The 18,466-nt window shown below is 42.2% G+C and overlaps 1 protein-coding gene across 7 annotated transcripts in view; it reads right to left on the bottom strand.

The window, feature by feature from the left end:
- The window catches only part of LOC143344550 (uncharacterized), a 111,058-nt gene that overhangs the window by 72,430 nt on the left and 20,162 nt on the right, over positions 1-18,466 (bottom strand). For all 7 annotated transcript variants that reach the window (XM_076770695.1, XM_076770698.1, XM_076770699.1 and 4 more), the window contains exons 4-5: positions 12,961-13,462; positions 8,552-11,275 (exon numbers count right to left, since the gene is read on the bottom strand). In XM_076770695.1, coding sequence (XP_076626810.1) covers positions 8,552-11,275; positions 12,961-13,462 — 3,226 coding nt within the window. The remainder of the gene's footprint in view (positions 1-8,551; positions 11,276-12,960; positions 13,463-18,466) is intronic.

Here is an 18,466-nt window from a genome sequence, read left to right as displayed (position 1 = left end):
TCTCTGACTTCTATAAGCGTGGAGTGTTCGGGCTTATCTCTGTATCGTTTTCCAGAAACCATCAAAATGGTGGCCGCGATAAACCGGACTTTCATAAAAACAGTTTATGAAACTCGCGTTTAAACGAGCAAATCGGTAGAAAAATAATGACACAGCTCTCGCGACTACGCTGTCGATAAATTTGTGGAACGACTTATTTTAATTGTTAATCGGTATGTGTCATTCGATGAATCAGGAGGCTCTTAAAATATATCTTTTCCGATGGAGTGGCTGATCATCGAGAGAGTCAAAAGGAGAATTATATTTCTGCTTCGCGCGATGCCACGAACCCGAGGTATGCGAGCATGAACGAGCCTATGGTTAAATATATACCTCCATGCATGTAGGTGTACCAGCCTCGGAAGCCTTATTAATCTTATTTCATTCCAGTACAAGTCCGGAAGTCGTTCGAGGTGGTCCGAGCGCGCGGCTAGTCAGTCGTTGAATTTCTCGCGCAACTTTTTGTTTCTCTGCTATTTGTTATATAAAGAGATCGACAGAGTTTCAGGCGTTTCCTTTTCTGTCCCTTCTCGATCGAATTTAATATTTTTTCTTTTTCTTCAGAATAACTAACAAAACAAATTCGACGTTACGAGACTCTTTATACAGAGTGTTCGGCCAGCCATGGGAAAAATTTTAATGGGAGATTCTAGAGGCCAAAATAAGACGAAAATCAAGGATACCAATTCGTTGATGGAGGCTTCGTTTAAAAGTTATTAACGTTCAAAGTTGCGGCTGTAGAACGCCGATTTGTCCAACTTCTCGAATTTTTTTCAAGAAACTGCGTAGGAATTCAGGGGTATGTGTGTTGACCAAAAATGATTGTAATTAACCCCTGCAATCGAAAATAATTTTTTCAAAACGATTTGAAATTCTTTAATTTTGTCGAAAAATTTCACATCTTCTCGAATTTTTTTCTTGAAAATGGGTAGGATTTCGAGGGTATGTCTATCGACCAAAAATGATTGTAATTAACCCCTGCAATCGAAAATAATTTTTTCAAAGCAATTCGAAATTCTTTAATTTTGTCGAAAAATTTCAGTTTCTCGAATTTTTTTCTTGAAAATGGGTAGGATTTCGAGGGTATGTGTGTTGACCAAAAATGATTGTAATTAACCCCTGCAATCGAAAATAATTTTTTCAAAACGATTTGAAATTCTTTAATTTTGTCGAAAAATTTCACATCTTCTCGAATTTTTTTCTAGAAAATGGGTAGGATTTCGAGGGTATGTGTGTTGACCAAAAATGATTGTAATTAACCCCTGCAATCGAAAATAATTTTTTCAAAGCAATTCGAAATTCTTTAATTTTGTCGAAAAATTTCACAGCTTCTCGAATTTTTTTCTAGAAAATGGGTAGGATTTCGAGGGTATGTGTGTTGACCAAAAATGATTGTAATTAACCCCTGCAATCGAAAATAATTTTTTCAAAACGATTTGAAATTCTTTAATTTTGTCGAAAAATTTCACATCTTCTCGAATTTTTTTCTTGAAAATGGGTAGGATTTCGAGGGTATGTCTAATGACCAAATATAATCGTAATTGCCCCCTGTAACTAAAAATAATTTTTTCAGAACGATTTGAAATTTTTTAGTAACTTTTTAACGAGGCCTCAATCGAGGAATTGCTATTGTTGATTTTCGTCTTAATTTGGCCTCTAGAATCTCCCACTATAATTTTTTGAAACGGTTCGAAACCGCTGCTCGAGACTAATTTTAACGTTGCACAAATCATAGCGTCACCGTGTTTACTTCGTTAGTATTGCAAGACAGCGACACGTCAGGATTACTTAACGGCCCGATAAAGTTCAGCGTTGAAGTCACACCTCTAAATATACGACTAGCTTCGGATGGGAACGAAAGGGAACCCTCGTGAAGTATTATTGCTGGAACGCGGCCCGTTTTACGCTACTTTCGGCCCCGCGAGATTCGTTCGCATTGTAAGCGACCGACTCCAGAGCGACAGACGCGCCAAAGGTCGCAGCGAACGCAACGGGTACTTGAATTACACAGGCGTTACCGCGTCTCGCGATGATTCATCGGGCCCCCCTAACACGCATCGTGGATGTAAACAGCCGTGGGATATCGGCCTCGTTATGCTCGGAGCATTATTAAATAAACGAAGAATCGCGGGGACTCGAATATTCGCGGCTAAAGGGAGATAAACGGACGTTGAACGCTTGGAACGAATTTCCAATAGTACACGCCGCGCGGAGTCAATGACACTGTGTCAAACAGAAGAAAACGAGAAAAGAATTATATGGACGATTACTGCTCGCGCTCGAGCGACGCTCATGCCAAATACCAGTTGGCAGAGCGCTTGTATACTCCTTGTCGAATCCCACTTCGAATATTCCGATATTAATTGTTCCATTAATCGAATACTTAGGTAACGAGTGAAGAGGGGACACACACTTATGCATAGAAGTGATGGACTGTACCTCCATAGACAAATACATGGAAAAAAAAAAATATAATTACAATGGGAGATTCTAGGGGCCAAAATAAGACGAAAATCAAGAATACCAATTTGTCGATGGAGGCTTCGTTAAAAAGTTATTAACGTTCGAAGTTGCGGATGTAGAACGGCAATTTGTCCATCTTCTCAAATTTTTTTCTCGAAAGTGCGTAGGAATTCGGGGGTATGTATAATGACCAAAAATAATTGTAACTGCTCCCTGTAACTAAATATAATTTTTCCAGAACGATTTGAAATTTTTTAATTTCGTCTAAAAATTTCACACCTACTCGAATTTTTTTCTAGAAACAGGTTAGGATTTCGAGGGTATGTCTATTCACCAAAAATGATTGTAATTGACCACCGCAACGGAAAATAATTTTTCCAGAACGATTTGAAATTTTTGAATTGTTAATTTTTCCCAGGGTTGGCCGAACACCTTGTATAAACTCTGTAATAAAAATAAAATCGAAGAAGGAAACTGTGCAATTACAAGTAACGACTGACCAACGTAAATCTGTTAAAGCGATCGAAGTATTAAAATATACGAGGAACTCAAGTTCCAACGAATTCCAAACAAGTTGCTCTTCAAAGCCAGTTCTTTTTGTTCATTTTTCATATTAGTTTTCTCATTACCCGCGACACGGCGATGCATTGTTCCGTGGCGATTTTACTTTTTTCGCGGACGAGCGCCAAAATGGGCCATTTTCTACCATTGTCACTCGCCGCTGAAGCGAATGCAGTCGAAGCGGCGCGCAAGAAAAGACCGTCTGGAGGTGCAAGCAGCGCTGATTCGGCGGAATTCCGCGCGATAAAACAGATGTTTGTAAAAACCAAACGAGAGGGGATCAGATACGCCTTTCGTTCTGAGAAACGAGTTCGATCTGGAGATAACGAAGCTTGTAATAAAAACGAAACCGCGCGGGGAACTGGAGAACGGTCTTTAAGGGATCAGCCATGTCCGGAGCCCGTCAACTTACGCTTTTTCTGGACGAAACTATTTGAAGTCGCGCCGAACGATCCTTCTATTAGAGCAATAATTTTATCAAAATAGATTGAAAGACACTTTCGCGTCTACAATTATTAAATGATAAAAGAGTATGAAAATGTGTGGATTTTAATATACCAAGATCGTGGCTCGATTATGAATCAGACTTGTTAAATTACGAGAATAATTCAACGCAAAGGTTCCTCCTATCGCTGATTAATTCAGCCGTGAAAAGGTCGAAACGTAAATTAGAAAGAAAAAATAACGATACAATCGATCTCTTTATCATTAGACTTTTAAAACCGACGGGAGCGTCGTTCCCTAAAATCCCGTCTCCCGGGGGGGGTGGCTCAAAGATAAACAACTCCGGCGCAACCGAACCACTTGCGATCGACGAAGTAAAAGGAAATGAATCGTTAACGAGCAAGGGTCATGACGGAGATTGAGATTAATTGGCAGAAAAGTCAGACGGAAACTGACGGTCCGCGATAGTCCCAAGAAAAGATATTTACATGAAAGAGGAGCATCGAGGCGCGCCGGAGATGGCGCGGACGATTTTCAGACAAGCCAGAGGGAAAATGGCGGAAGGGGGGACGCGGATAAAGGTTAAACGGTCGACGTTCGGCGTTAGGGAATGCAATTAGGTCGAATTACGTGAGAACGATACAGAACCGGGCGAAAGTGAAATTCGATTAAGAGAGGCGGACTGATTCTCCATGGCGAAACTCTATTTTTTCTCTTCCGCGATTCGCAGAATGCATCTCGACACGTGGAACGCGTTGGCTATTGAGAGAAGTTGGAAATATCTTCGAAGCTAACAATTCTTCGTCATAAGTAGGTTGACTTAAAAAAAATATCAATCACCTCCTCTGTGTGTGCATTCACCTGCAAAAGATTGAACGAAACATTATTAATATTCGATGATCCATACAGGGTGTTCGACCATCACGGGGAAAAATTTTAATAGGGAATTCTAGGGGCCAAAATAAGACGAAAATCAAGAATACCAATTTGTTGATTGAGGCTTCGTAAAAATTTTATTAATGTTTGAAGTTTCGCACAAAATGAATTTTTTTCTCGAAAATGCGCAAGATTTCGAGGGTATGGCTATTGACCAAAAATGATTGTAATCGCCCCCTGCAACCGAAAATAATTTTTTTAGAACGATTTGAAATTTTTTTTTTTCGCTGAAAAATTTATGTATATATCAATTAAATACCCCCTGTCGATTTTTCTTAAAATTGCGTTTTCGATTTTTAATAATTTTGTTTGACACCCTACAAAAAAGTTGTGTAATACTTTTTTGTAGGTACCTACGGGCTCTACTTCAGAAAAAAGTTTCATTGAAATATATTCACTATTGTAGGAGTTATGGCTGTTTGAAAATTGAACCACTTTTATTGGGTTTTCTGCATTTTGCGGGGTTAAGGACCAACTTTTCGAATATTTTTGCGATTTGTTCATATTCTTCGCTAAAATACGCGTAGTTTGCTTTTTTAAACATTAAAATCGTCCAATCCGTTCAGAAGTTACGACGTTTTAAAGATTCACATGAAATTTTCGGGCAGCATTTCTGGTCAGAAACTATATTTTCGGTAAGGAATTTTTTTCTCGAAACTGAATAGGATTTCGGGGATATGTTTAATGACCAAAAGTGATTGTAATCGACCCCTACAACCGAAAATAATTTTTTTAGAACGATTTGAAATTTTTTAATTTCGTCCAAAAATTTCACACCTTCTCGAATTTTTTTCTCCAAACTGGGCAGGATTTCCGGGGTATATCTATTCATCAAAAATGATTATAATTGACCCTTGCAATCGAAAATAATTTTTTCGGAACGTTTTGAAATTTTTCTTTTTCACCGAAAAATTTAAGCACCTTGTCGATTTTTCTTAGAATTGCGTTTTCGATTTTTAATAATTTTGTTTGACGCCCTACAAAAAAGTTGTGTAATACTTTTTTGTAGGTATCCATGAGCTCTACTTCAGGAAAAAGTTTCATTGAAATATATTCACTATTGGAGGAGTTATGGCTGTTTGAAAATTGGACCATTTTTATTGGGTTTTTCTCAGTTTACGGGGTCAAAGATCAACTTTTCGAATATTTTTGCAATTTCTACATATTCTACATTAAAATACGCGTAGTTTGCTTTTTTAAACCTTAAAATCGTCCAATCCGTTCAGAAGTTATGACATTTTAAAGATTCGCACGAACTTTCAGGGAAGCATTTCTGACCTCACATTAGATTTTCGGTAAGGAATTTTTTCCTCGAAGCTGGGTAGGATTTCGAGTGTATGTGTAATGACCAAAAATCATTGTAATCGACTCCTGCAACCGAAAATAATTTTTCCAAAACGATTTTAAATTTTTTTTTCCATCGAGAAATTTCACAACTTCTCGAATTTTTTTCTAAAAAGCCGATAGGATTTCGGGGGTATGTCTATCCACCAAAAATGATTGTAATTGACCCCCGCAACCGAAAATAATTTTTCCAGAACGATTTGAAATTTTTAGGTAGAAGGTTCGTGAAAGTAATTACAAAACAAAGTCTGAAATTTTGCAACGTAATAAAATGTTGCGGCTGTAGAACGCCGATTTGGCCAACTTCTCGAATTTTTTTCTCGAAACTGCGTAGGAATTCAGGGGTATGTGTGTTGACCAAAAATGATTGTAATTAACCCCTGCAATCGAAAATAATTTTTCCAAAACGATTTGAAATTTTTTAATTTTGTCGAAAAATTTCACTCGAATTTTTAACGAATAACTACTTAACGAAGCCTCAGTCAAGAAATTGATATTCTTGATTTTTGTCTTATTTTGGCCTCTAGAATCCCCCATTAAAATTTTTCCCAGGGTTGACCGTACACCCTACATAAGATTGCAAGCTACCGAATATCGTTTGTCTTTTCTATGTTTCCTCGTCCACGGCACCGTGATCCTATTGTCGACGTTCGACCCAAGGTGTTCGACCTTAGGGGGAGAACTAGGGGAGAATTTGACCCGGAGAACCGATACGCTGGGGCCGAGGATCGGCAGGAACGCGAACGAGAGTGAAATCCCATCGATCGGGCGAGCGCGAAGCCTGATTAGAGTGGAATTAGATGCGGGATGCGAGGCACTGTTAGGGGGGGGGGGAAAACGGCCGTTAGAGACGCGGTGAATCTCTACCGGAGATTCGCGTTCGGCGTGGGTCGCGACGAAAGCAGAATTAAGAAGCTGGATAAGACTCGAACGGATGATGGGAGGAGTGGGTGGTAAGCGCGGGACTGGCAGCTGTTCCTACTCTGGCCGCCATTACGAAAGCCACGATATCACTGACCTCGTTGCTTGCCACTCGCAGAGGAGAAACATGCCTCGAAACAGATTCACGGACATCTAGAAAGGTTGTTTACGAATCCGAGCCGCCAGTCAATGTACTTTAACGACGCAGCGGCGATATTCAATTTCCAATACATACGCGACTGGTCTTTGGATCCTAAACAGAAGGCTGATACCGTACGCGAGCTCTTTCGTAATCCGATAATTACGTAAGACGATACGTTGTTACGTAATAAAACTATTAACCCTTTTATGCCTAGCGGCTGCATATTTCAAATTATCGAATAAAAGGAACGGAGAACCGTGTCACCGATTCGTACCTTAAAAATGGCCACAATCTCGAGACAGCAGGCAAATATTTTTCTAACGTCGTGTCCCGGCGTGTATACGCTGCAGATAAACGTGGCGGAACTAGTCGAGGTAATTGAAAATTTTAACGACCCATTTTTACGGCCTGCGTAAGACAAATGTTTACACCGAAGCCGTAGAAACAACGCGTATACAGTGATTCACAGTGGCTGCGTATATACCTTGGGCGAAATCGTGTAAACAATTGCTGAGGTCAAAGTCAGCGGCTGTCGATGAGTAAATGCGACCGCTTCGGATCGTAAATTTAAAGGCAAACAATACAAGCGTTACGATACGCTGTGCGAGCGAAGATTAGGTTAATGGTACCACGGCCTTTGTACCCAAACGTGCACCGTCATTTATAATTTCTTCTTCGTCGCACACATCCTCCGCGCGCCCCCTTTAATTAGAATCAATCGAGTTTTATATGCTCCACCCATATCGATTAGGAACGCGTCTGTGTTTCACGAAATCCATATCGATTTATGTCTCTGGGGATTCGGTGAATATTTAGAGCGGCGCTGCCTTTTCCAGTCGTTGGAAATTGCGCACACGCGTATATTTAGGAAACATGGATGTATTATTTTAATAATTTATTTCAGTAACGGTGAAGTCGGGAACTGGGCTTCCGGGCGCAGAGGTTCCTTCCTTTATTAGTAGAGACGTGAGAATTCTGTGAATCAGTCTTCTAGACAAACTACATACGTTATCACGTATCTTTGCTGAGATTATCAATAAAAATTCTCATAGAAGTAACAGCTTTTTATAGATAACGTACTAGGCATACGATCTATGTCAGCCATTTTGATGAAATGCTCAAGTTACATCTTCCAGCATTATTAGGAGATCGTTTGTAAAAAAAAAACATTGAATAAATCTGTTTCGTTAGGAAGGAAGTGAGCAAATTCTCATTTGCTAGTACGTGGTTATGGTGTTAATTAAATATGCCCTCGCGTGTAAAAGTGGTACATATTTTGCGTTGGTTCGCAGCACTTTTGATCTATTTAACGTACGCACTGGTATCTTGTCTTGCATTGAATCGAGAGAAACAGTATTTAAATATTTTTCTTTTAGTTTCTTGTCAAAGCATTTATGAAGTTGTTTGTTACTTTACATTTTGGTCCTATTTTTACTTGTAGAACTTTTATACGTGTATGTTTTTTTAAACTTCTTGGCAAAGAATATATGTGGACTATTTTGTTACTAGACGTTTTGGTATTGTTTTTATCCATAGTAAAACTATTTACAAAAGGCAAAATAAACCTTATTGTCACTTAGGATAGTAATCGATTAAAGAAGCTTGCAACAAGTAAAAATGAGAAAACAACGCATGAAACAGAGATAAATAGGTATATCGGTTGTAATGTTTTTTTTTAAATCTAAAGAATAGGGAACTCACCTAACGTTGGAGGAGCTTCGTTGAACGTCGCCAACGGTCCTCCCGTCCGTCTTGGTATCCACGGCGGCGTGTTCGTCCTTGCGCCTCTCATCTTCCGGCCCGTGCAACGGAATAATGATGTAATCCGGCTCCTTTTTAGCATGTTCCTCGTTCACCTTGCCGCGATTCACTTGGCCGAGCGTATCACTCTTTTTCTGCACCTCGGAACGCGGCACTTTCGATCTACCACTGAACCGTAGCCTCGAGAATCTCTGAAGGAATCCACCCAGTCCGCCCTTCTTCCTTTCCTCCTTGACCGCGGTCACGGGGGACGCGTCCACGGCCATGCCCCTCTGTATCCTCCCCGAGGACGGGTCCTTGATAGGTGACGGCGTGACGAAGGACCGTTTCGCCGTGGTCGTCATCGTCGCGTCTGCTACCCTAACCGTCGCCGTTGTTGCCGCCGCGTTCTCCTCGTGACGTTTGTCGCGATCACCGCGATGATTCGTATCAACTACCACGGCCGCCGCTGGATTCCCACTCCTCTGACCGGCTTCCAGGCCGTCGGTACCGCTTGGTGGGGGGCAACGAACACCGTGGACACTGTGTCCCCTCGCTGCTTCCGTTGCCTTCGCCCCCTCCTTCTCATCCTTCTCTTTCTCGCTCTCTTTCTTTTCCAGCGACTTCTCCGCCGTCTCCGCCACCTTACCCGCGGAAGCCTCTTTCTCCACGGCCTGCTTCTCCACTATGACCCTCCACAGCCGTTCGCTGGCGTTCCTGTTGCACGACGAACACTCGTCCACGTCGTCCTGCTGCCCGCCGGCCAAGGATTTCGCTAGATCCTGGTCGAACTCCGCTGGATGCTCGAGGATCGTCGGTACAGCGTTCGGGGTTCTGGTTGCGCGCACGTGCTCGTGTTCTAGGGATATTTCCGGAGGTTCGCGGGCGTTCGTTACCTCGCGCGACACGCCCCCCTCCAGGCTGGAAGCTCCTATGGGTTTGGTTTCCAAGCAGGGATAATCTATCTCGTCGTCTACTACGGGATGGCCACTAGGATCGTCTCCACAGGTTGAAAATGGATCCGAGTTTTTTTTTACCTGACAGAGAAGCGACTCCTCCTCCTCCTGTTTCTTCAGCCGTTGGCCCAGCTGATTGATCGGCACCCTGGTGAACGGACCGACCGAGAACTGCGAGAATATGTCCTCCGTGGACTTGGAGTACATCCTGGTCTCGGCACGGGGCTCGTTGTAATTGCTGAGATTCGACGTCGAGCTGCTGTTCATCTGTTGCACCATGTCGGTGACCCTGAGCCGCGACGATCGACCGGACACGGGCACAGGTTCCTCGAGCTCGTCGCAGGCGTCCATCCTCTGGAACGCGCCCCTGGACGACTGCAGAGCGTTTATGTAATCGCACTGCTGAGCCAGCTCGTAGCTGGCGTTGTTCGATACCCGTTTACGTCCGCCAAAGTTGCTCTTCGGCGACTTGGTGCCCGCCTCGTCGTCGATGGCGATCTCCTTGCGGTATCTGTTCGACCGGAAGCTTCTCTCGTCGATCTCGAACTGCTGCGCCAGCTCGTAACTGGCGTTGTTCTTCACCCTGTGCGGTCGCTGTCTGCCGGACAGGCTCCTCTGCGCGCCGTCCATCGCGTGTTTACCATTCGACACGGCGGTGGCCTCCTCGACCTCCCGTTTCAGCTGCTTGATCGCCTCGTCCACCATGTCGTTCTCCATGGCTATGGCCATGTCCAGCACGCAGTTCCCGCGATCCTGTGTCTTCACCGTCGACGTGACCTGCATCCTCTCCCGCGGGTTCGCGCAGCGATCGCCCGCGCACTCCCCCTCGTTCTTACCGTTACCCTCGATCGACTCGCGATCCATCTTCCCGTCCACCATCACGCTCTGCGGCGCCTGTGTTCTCACCGAGCTCGTCAACGAGTTCTTCGGCTGTCCCGCCTCGTCCTCCTCCCTGTGGCCGTCCGTAAGCTTCTTCTCGTGAACGTTCGTAACATCCGCCATTTCGTGATCGCGCGGGCTCAGTTCCTGGTACCGCGTATCATCGCACGACGTGGAAAATCCGCAAAGGTTCAGGTCTACGGGCACGCTCGCTACCCTCGTGTAATTCTCGAACAGATTCGAGGTGGAGACGAACGAGGTTGCCCTTGAGGACGTGTGGCCCGCGAACGTGCTTGGACCGTGTGCGGACTCGTCGATGCTGCTAGGCAGACTGGGCGCGCTTTGAGATTTATCCGTGAATCTAAAATTAAAGCACTCCTCCTTGCTCCACCCTTGAAGCTGATGCTGCTGGTGCTGCCGCGGCTCGTGGTGCTCGTAGTGCTGTTGGTGCTGCTGGTACTGGTGCTCCTGGTGCTGCTGCTGCTGTTGATGATGATGGTGATGATGATGATGCTGCTGATGATCGGGAACCATGTTGTTGCGACTGTGCGCCATGCCACCGGCTATATTTAACCTGGTCTGCAGCAGACGAAAGGAACTCGACACGGCCGCCTGGCCAGACTTCAGATCCAACAGCGCGTCCCTCTTCGTCTCGACGCCGATCTCGCGCAAATCGATCGTGTTTCTGTAGTCCACGGACGTCGCGTAGTTGAAAGCCGGATCACCGAACACCATCAGTCGATCCTCGATCTCCGAGCACGCGCGATTCTCCTTCGAGCCGCGATCCTCCTCGTCGAAGTCCTCCTCCTCGTCGTCGTCCTCGTACTCTTCGTCGTCGTGCCAAAAGTCCCTGGTTCGCGCGAAACAAATCGTCGGAATACAGCAAAGGGAACGATATTGGGGAAACGAAAACTTTTCATTTCTGTTGGATTTCTCGACTAGGTTTCGTACCATGTGGCAGATCTAAATGAGTTTAACACACCACACATGGGTGACGCGACTTTTCAACCAAGGGGTTAAAAAAGTTAATTCTCAAGATCAGATGTCAGAGTCTATGAAATTATAAATTCGATAATAAATGATGGGTATGCTAGCTTCCAGTAGTCTATAAACAAAATTTAATTTCCTTTTTAATTTGAGGAATTTGGTCTGGCAGTCAACGTGTTATACGTGGAGCTAATAAGGCAATTAGCAAGAAACACCAACGGCTTTAAACTGTTAATGAAAGTTAAGATTGATCGTTTGATTTCAATAAGTATACGCAACGTTGTTATGGGGAGAAGAGTAAACCAATTGCGAGCACGTTTGCAAGGGTAATTTCGGATCTTCTTAAAATGAAAAGTAAAAGTCAAGGAGGTCTATTCAGGGTCGCGATTGCGGTAACTTGGCCAAAATACGAGGGTCATGTAGCAAGCTTTAATTCTGAGAGTCGTTGCCAAGGAAACTCGTAGACCTCCGTTCGAACATCGCGAAATGCCATTTGTCTTTTGCGCGATGTTAGAACGAAAAGAAAATTTCTAAAATCAAGATAAAAAAGAAATCGGGTAGGTCGTTCCATTGTTCGTCCTTTGGAATTTTCATTTTAATTAAGAAAGTTCGGAAGTCAGCGTTTGTACGACTGTGATAGGGGCACCCCTAGCGGCAGAATTGGATAACTTTTACTCTCGATAAAGAATTAAGAATCACGAGTAAATCTCACGATCCTTGTCAGTCTTTTATGGTATATCTGTTTGATAATATTACTTAAAAATGGCAGAAGCTAGCTAACTGCAAGATAAAGACTCGAATCAGTGTTCCTCAATCTAATTTGTGCCACCCCACAAAAAAAGAGAAAAAATGCAGATTTGCATGGCAGAAAAGACGATGATAAATTTTTTAATTGGCACTAAGAATATATGGAGGCATCCCATTGGGAAAGATTGACCTAAACGATAGTGTAACGGCCTGATCTCGTTTTCGTTACTCGGTCATGCAACTACCTTGGGGATCGTATTAAATTTGACAGTCTTAATCAAGCCTCTACTTCGAGACCATCTTGGGAAATGCAAAAATAAGTCCAAGAACGAATAATAACAAACGAATTATGCATTATTAATTATGCAACCGTACAATAAGAAAAAACTGATCGAGTAGATATTATCCAGTTTGACAATTCCCGCGAAGGAATTTGTAGCACATGAAAAAATAAAGAAGAATATTGTTACTGGCACCTTTCTAAGGAAACAATTTCGTAAAACTTGTGGACCGCACAGCGCGTAGTAATTTACCGCGAAAAATCACTAGCGTCCAACATGGCGTCGCCGTAGCCTCTGCGTGGAACACAGCCTCGTCATTCTACAGTTACAATCTAGATCGATAAATATAAACAAATTTTTTTTTTTGTGGTCCAAGACGAGATCGAGTTTGAGAAACACTGCTCTAGCCCAGCGTGTGCCAAAGATCACAGTTGTCGCGCGTTGCAAATAAGACTTGGTGACGAGTTAAACGGTACCGCGAAACGCTACAGTGAAAATGTTAGGCTAAACAGACGTTTACCTTGGACGATGCCCGTTGCTTCGTATCCTCGACAGGTCCGAGTTACGTTTCAGGTACAAAGGTGCGAAACCATTGGTCAGGTTGGTGTGCCCGAACTCGTCGTCCTTCTGGCAGGTGTCCAGGCTCTCGAAGCTCCGATAGGGCCTGATCCTGGAGAAGTGATCAACGTTTCCAAAACCGTTGGGAAGAACTCTGTCGTAGTCCTGCTCGAGACTGTCGGGCGATGTGTTCTCTGGATGGGACGCGTTGGATCGATTCGAGTATTCCAGCGAGTCGAAGCTGTAGCTGGAGGGCGATAGGGTGGCGCAGGTCCTCTCCAACGATTCAAACTGCAGCAGAGAGCTCGATCTAGACGACGCGGACGATCTCGAGGACCTGGGCGAGGCCGGGTAATCGTCGAAGGTCACTTGATGGTCCCGATCGCTGGTCCCATTGTTTCTGCGACGTCTCTTCTTCGGCACCACGGAATTACACTCGCTGCCGCTCCCGTCCAGCCTCTCATCTTGTCGACAAATTGAAAGAAACGTTACTTACGGACTATCGAGAAAGTAGATTGTTCCTTAAGTCCGAATAACGAATAACTAAGAAATAAAAATTTGTGGTTACATTTAAGCGGCTGCTTAAGAATTTTCATGAAAGCCAAAATGAGCATCACCTCTCGTTAAAGAGGCGCGAAACAACGGAAGTTCGAACGCTGTGGAGGATCGTTCCAAAAATGATGTCAAGAGATGATCTCATCGTAGAAATCGCAGCTTACCTCGCCACTCGCGACATTCCGCGACGAAACGAGGTCTTTATTATTTATCATGCAAACACTGAACATCGAAATTGGACCATTCCGCCGCAAAATATTGCGAGAGAGGAAACAAAACCAACGCGGGGGCACTGCAGACACTGCAGGCATCTCGTAGCGGATGAGTTATAGGCTGCAACGTTTAATTATTCGCGAAGCAAACCCGTACTCTGTACTCGTTTTTAACAGAATTGCGGCTAAATACAATTTCGTCTGAGTCTAGTGCGTATATTGCAAAATGGAGGAACTATTTTTTTACGTTTCCTATAAACGAGAGAATTATTAAAGTATAGAGTAGATTAACGATACTAAACTCGCGTTCTCTTAAATGGAACACCTTCTTCGAAGGTTCGAGACCGTTCGAGGATGCGGCCTAATTGCAAAGATGTGGTGGAGACAACCCTAACGCAACGGCGACGTTAAAAGTGTTCGCAGAATCCGGCTGAGGTCGAGACAAAACTAAAATTAGAGCGAAACGCGAGTGGAAAGCATCAAGGAGGCAAATACACGATAATGTCGTGATCGATAGGGTCACGCTGAAACGTGTCATTCCGATTGAGAGGCGTTATCGCGGCTCGTGTCGTCGATCACGTGTCACACGACGGTCACGAAGCCGGCGACCGGTGACCGCATAACGCCGTAAGCGTCGCTTCCGGTTGAATGAACCGTGGCTTCCTGACTGGCCGCAGTGGGGGGAGGGGGCAGGAGACGCGTAAAACTGGTAGCGGGTGTGCGAACGTCGAGTATTGGCTGGCCCCCTCCCCCTCCACCTTCAGTCGAAGACCCACTTTCGTGGCTGGACTTTGGAAACTGGGCCGCAACCGGGCGATCCTCAAACGACGCGACCCCGCGGCGAGTTTCCAACGCAACGACGCGACACGTCCCGCGCCCGTGGCTGTACATTGGGGAAACTTTTATTCGGTGACTGCTTCGTAATTCCGTTGCGCCAAAGTTTCCCCAAAGTATTATTACGAGTCTGTGATTACTTTGGGCAGCGGAACGAAACGATGCATTGTGCATCGCGGGACGAGTTATACAGGGTGTTCGGTCGTACCTGGGAAAAATCTTAATGGGGGGTTCTGGAGGCCAAAATAAGAGGAAAATCAAGGATACTAGTTTGTTGATGGAGGCTTCGTTGAAAAGTTATTAACAATTAAATTAAAATATTTCAAATTGTGCTGGAAAAATTATTTTCGGTTGCGGGGGTCGATTACAATCATTTTTGGTGAATAGACATATCCTCGAAATTCTGACCAGTTTCGAGAAATAAATTCGAGAAAGTGCGAAATTTTTAGACGAAATTAAAAAATTTTAAATCGTTCCAAAAAAATTACTGTCATTTGCGGGGACCAATCGCAATCACTTTTGGTCAATACACATACCCCCAAAATCCTATCTATTTTCTAGAAAAAAATTCGAGGTGTGAAATTTTTCGACATAATTAAAAAATTTCAAATCGTTCTGGAAAAATTATTTTCGGTTGCGGGGGTCGCTTACAATCATTTTTGGTGAATGTACATATTCCCGAAATCCTACTCATTTTCGAGAAAAAAATTCCGAAAGGTAGACAAATTTTTCGACGAAATTAATTGTTTCGAATCATTCTAAAAAAATTATTTTCGGTTGCGGGGGTCAATTGCAATCATTTTTGGTGAATATACATATTCCCGAAATCCTACTCATTTTCGAGAAAAAAATTCCGAAAGGTAGACAAATTTTTCGACGAAATTAAAAAGTTTCGAATCATTCTAAAAAAATTATTTTCGTTTGAGGGGGTCAATTGCAATCATTTTTGGTGAATATACATATTCCCGAAATCCTACTCATTTTCGAGAAAAAAATTCCGAAAGGTAGACAAATTTTTCGACGAAATTAAAAAGTTTCGGATCATTCTAAAAAAATTATTTTCGGTTACGGGGGTCAGTTACAATCATTTTTGATGAATACACATATTCCCGAAATCCTACTCATTTTCGAGAAATAAATTCGAGAAGGTGCGAAATTTTTAGACGAAATTAAAAAATTTTAAATCGTTCCAAAAAAATTACTGTCATTTGCGGGGACCAATCGCAATCACTTTTGGTCAATACACATACCCCCAAAATCCTATCTATTTTCTAGAAAAAAATTCGAGGTGTGAAATTTTTCGACATAATTAAAAAATTTCAAATCGTTCTGGAAAAATTATTTTCGGTTGCGGGGGTCGATTACAATAACTTTTGGTGAATAGACCTACCCCCGAAATCCTACTCAGTTTCTAGAAAAAAATTCGAGAATGTGTGAAACTTTTCGACAAAATTAAAAAATTTCAAATCGTTCTGGAAAAATTATATTCAGTTGCAGGGGTCGATTACAATAACTTTTGGTGAATAGACCTACCCCCGAAATCCTACTCAGTTTCTAGAAAAAAATTCGAGAAGGTGGGCAAATTGCCGTTCTACAGCCGAAACTTTGAACGTTAATAACTTTTAAACGAAGCTTCCATCAACAAATTAGTATTCTTGATTTTCGTCTTATTTTGGCCTCTAGAATCTCCCATTAAAATTTTTCCCAGGTGTGGCCGAACATCCTGTATTTTGAATTTTGCAAGGGAACAAATTTTAGACGAAAAGGGATGCGATTCTTTTTGAAGGGAAACCGTGTATTTATTTATGCGGATCGACCGTGGAAATAGTTATTAATTTATAATTTTACGTAATGGATGGTATTATTGGTCGTCTGTAAATAGCGATTAAATTACCGACAGGCTTGGAATTCTTTGCGTGTCGAACAGAAGCAATTGAATTTACACCGCGACGCAATGCCCTATCGGTTTATTTTTGCATGATCACATGCACGTGGAATCCAACGGCTAGTCCATGGTAATTCTATATGAATCACGTTGAAGGTGATCTAATATTAGATGCAACGGAAGAGACTCCTGCGTACAATTGTACTACAGAGATATAATCAGACGTTTCCAATGCTGAATGAAAAAAGAATTACGCCTGTTTACAGTCTTCGACTGACGTAATAATCTTATTAATGTTATGATAAACATTACAACAAAATACAAGGAAACGGCTTGTGGCATTTAACTGCACGAGAACTTAATTTCTAAACCTGACACTACTTTCCATTATTAAAGCTATTAAATACAGTTGGATGGATCTTTCTAATTACCCATTATAAAATTAATCATTTTTCAAAAATATCAAATTTCCTCTATCCATGTATTAAACCAATGAATTTCCTTTGTTTTAAACATAATTGATAAATTAAGTCAAAAGTTCGTTACGAATAATTAAATTTACATATGTTAGTTTCATAGTTTCTGAATTCAAGAAAGAAATCGTGAGAACTAATTTAATCTCCGACGTATCGATCTCTATTTTTAAGTAGGTTCTTCAAGAACTTCTAGTTTCAGATTACGCGATCACGTGTATAGTTTTTTTTTAAATGAAATTGTTAGTTAGAAAATGTTGTATTCGTAGCAATTAAAAATAAATTGCCTTCTGGTAGAAATTGTAATTTGAAAACTCTTTTATCCGGCAGATTTTATCTAAAAAAAGAAAACTAAACGCGATCACCTAACCTAAAATCAAATGTTTCCGAAGAGGACTAAGAATAGAGGTCGAAACTGTCGGGGAAAAATTTCAATCAATTCTCACGGAACGTAAATATACGTGCTCTAAAAATCCAAATACATATTACTTTCCTCTCCAAAGCTGTTTAATTCTCAATTAGACTAGAAAAAGAAGTTTCATTAAAACGACTAGCGGTACTCGTGGGAAGAGAATACTAGTATACATGCTAACCACAAAGGATTAATAACCTAGGATGTGGTTGCTGTCTAATTACCGTGATAAGTGGTTTAAATTCATCTCGAAGTAAAAGTATACAATCGAAACGATCGAATTTCCATATTCCTCCATCGAGCAGACCGCGATAATTACTAAATTAGTATTGCTTCTAAAAATCCATCAACTACGGAAAGTGGAGGAATTAATCAAATTGAAGAAAAATTATAACTGAAATGAACATTTTAAAAATATCATTCTTCGGAAGTAAAAGTGGCTTTCTATATAATATTTCTCTCACATTTGGTCCTAACCTAAAACCTGAGACCTGAGACGCCACGTTTACATTCAATAAACATCTAAATTATGCTTTTGAGGCTACAGATTCATCTTTAATTTATTACTAGAACATGCATTACCGTTATGGCTCGACCGTTCTACTGAAATGTTACTAAAATCTTCGAGTTGGCTCGTCAGCAAGAACAGCTCGCTAGCAATTCACGTACCAACTGCAGGCACGTCGATTGGAATCGTTTTCAGCCTTAACGAACGATCGCCAGAAAAAGAGAATGCACTTAAGATGAAGGATCGCCGCCTGGCGGACAGCAACCAAACATACTCGCACGTTGCAACGATCGCATACTCGAAGGAATCTTCGCTCGCTACGTGACCGATACGGCTGCAATGGAAACGGGCGAAATTTTCATCTGGATAGAAATTTCGAACGACGAATGAAAGATAATCTACCGTGCATCCCGAGCTCGTTGAATAAAAATAAAAAATGTTACAGCAACAGATACAAATTTAACTGTTCGACGAGATAAAACTCACGAATAAATTGCTGTACGCTTCGTTGGTTATTTATTACACAAATTAAATGTTACCCAACCGCGGTTGCAACTATGAAAAGCAAAATTATTCTTTGATCGCGGAA

The sequence above is a fragment of the Colletes latitarsis genome, chromosome 8, assembly GCF_051014445.1.
Source record: "Colletes latitarsis isolate SP2378_abdomen chromosome 8, iyColLati1, whole genome shotgun sequence".
Classification (NCBI taxonomy): domain Eukaryota; kingdom Metazoa; phylum Arthropoda; class Insecta; order Hymenoptera; family Colletidae; genus Colletes; species Colletes latitarsis.
Note: the sequence above shows the minus strand (reverse complement) of the source record. Positions and strands in the feature narration are given on the sequence as shown.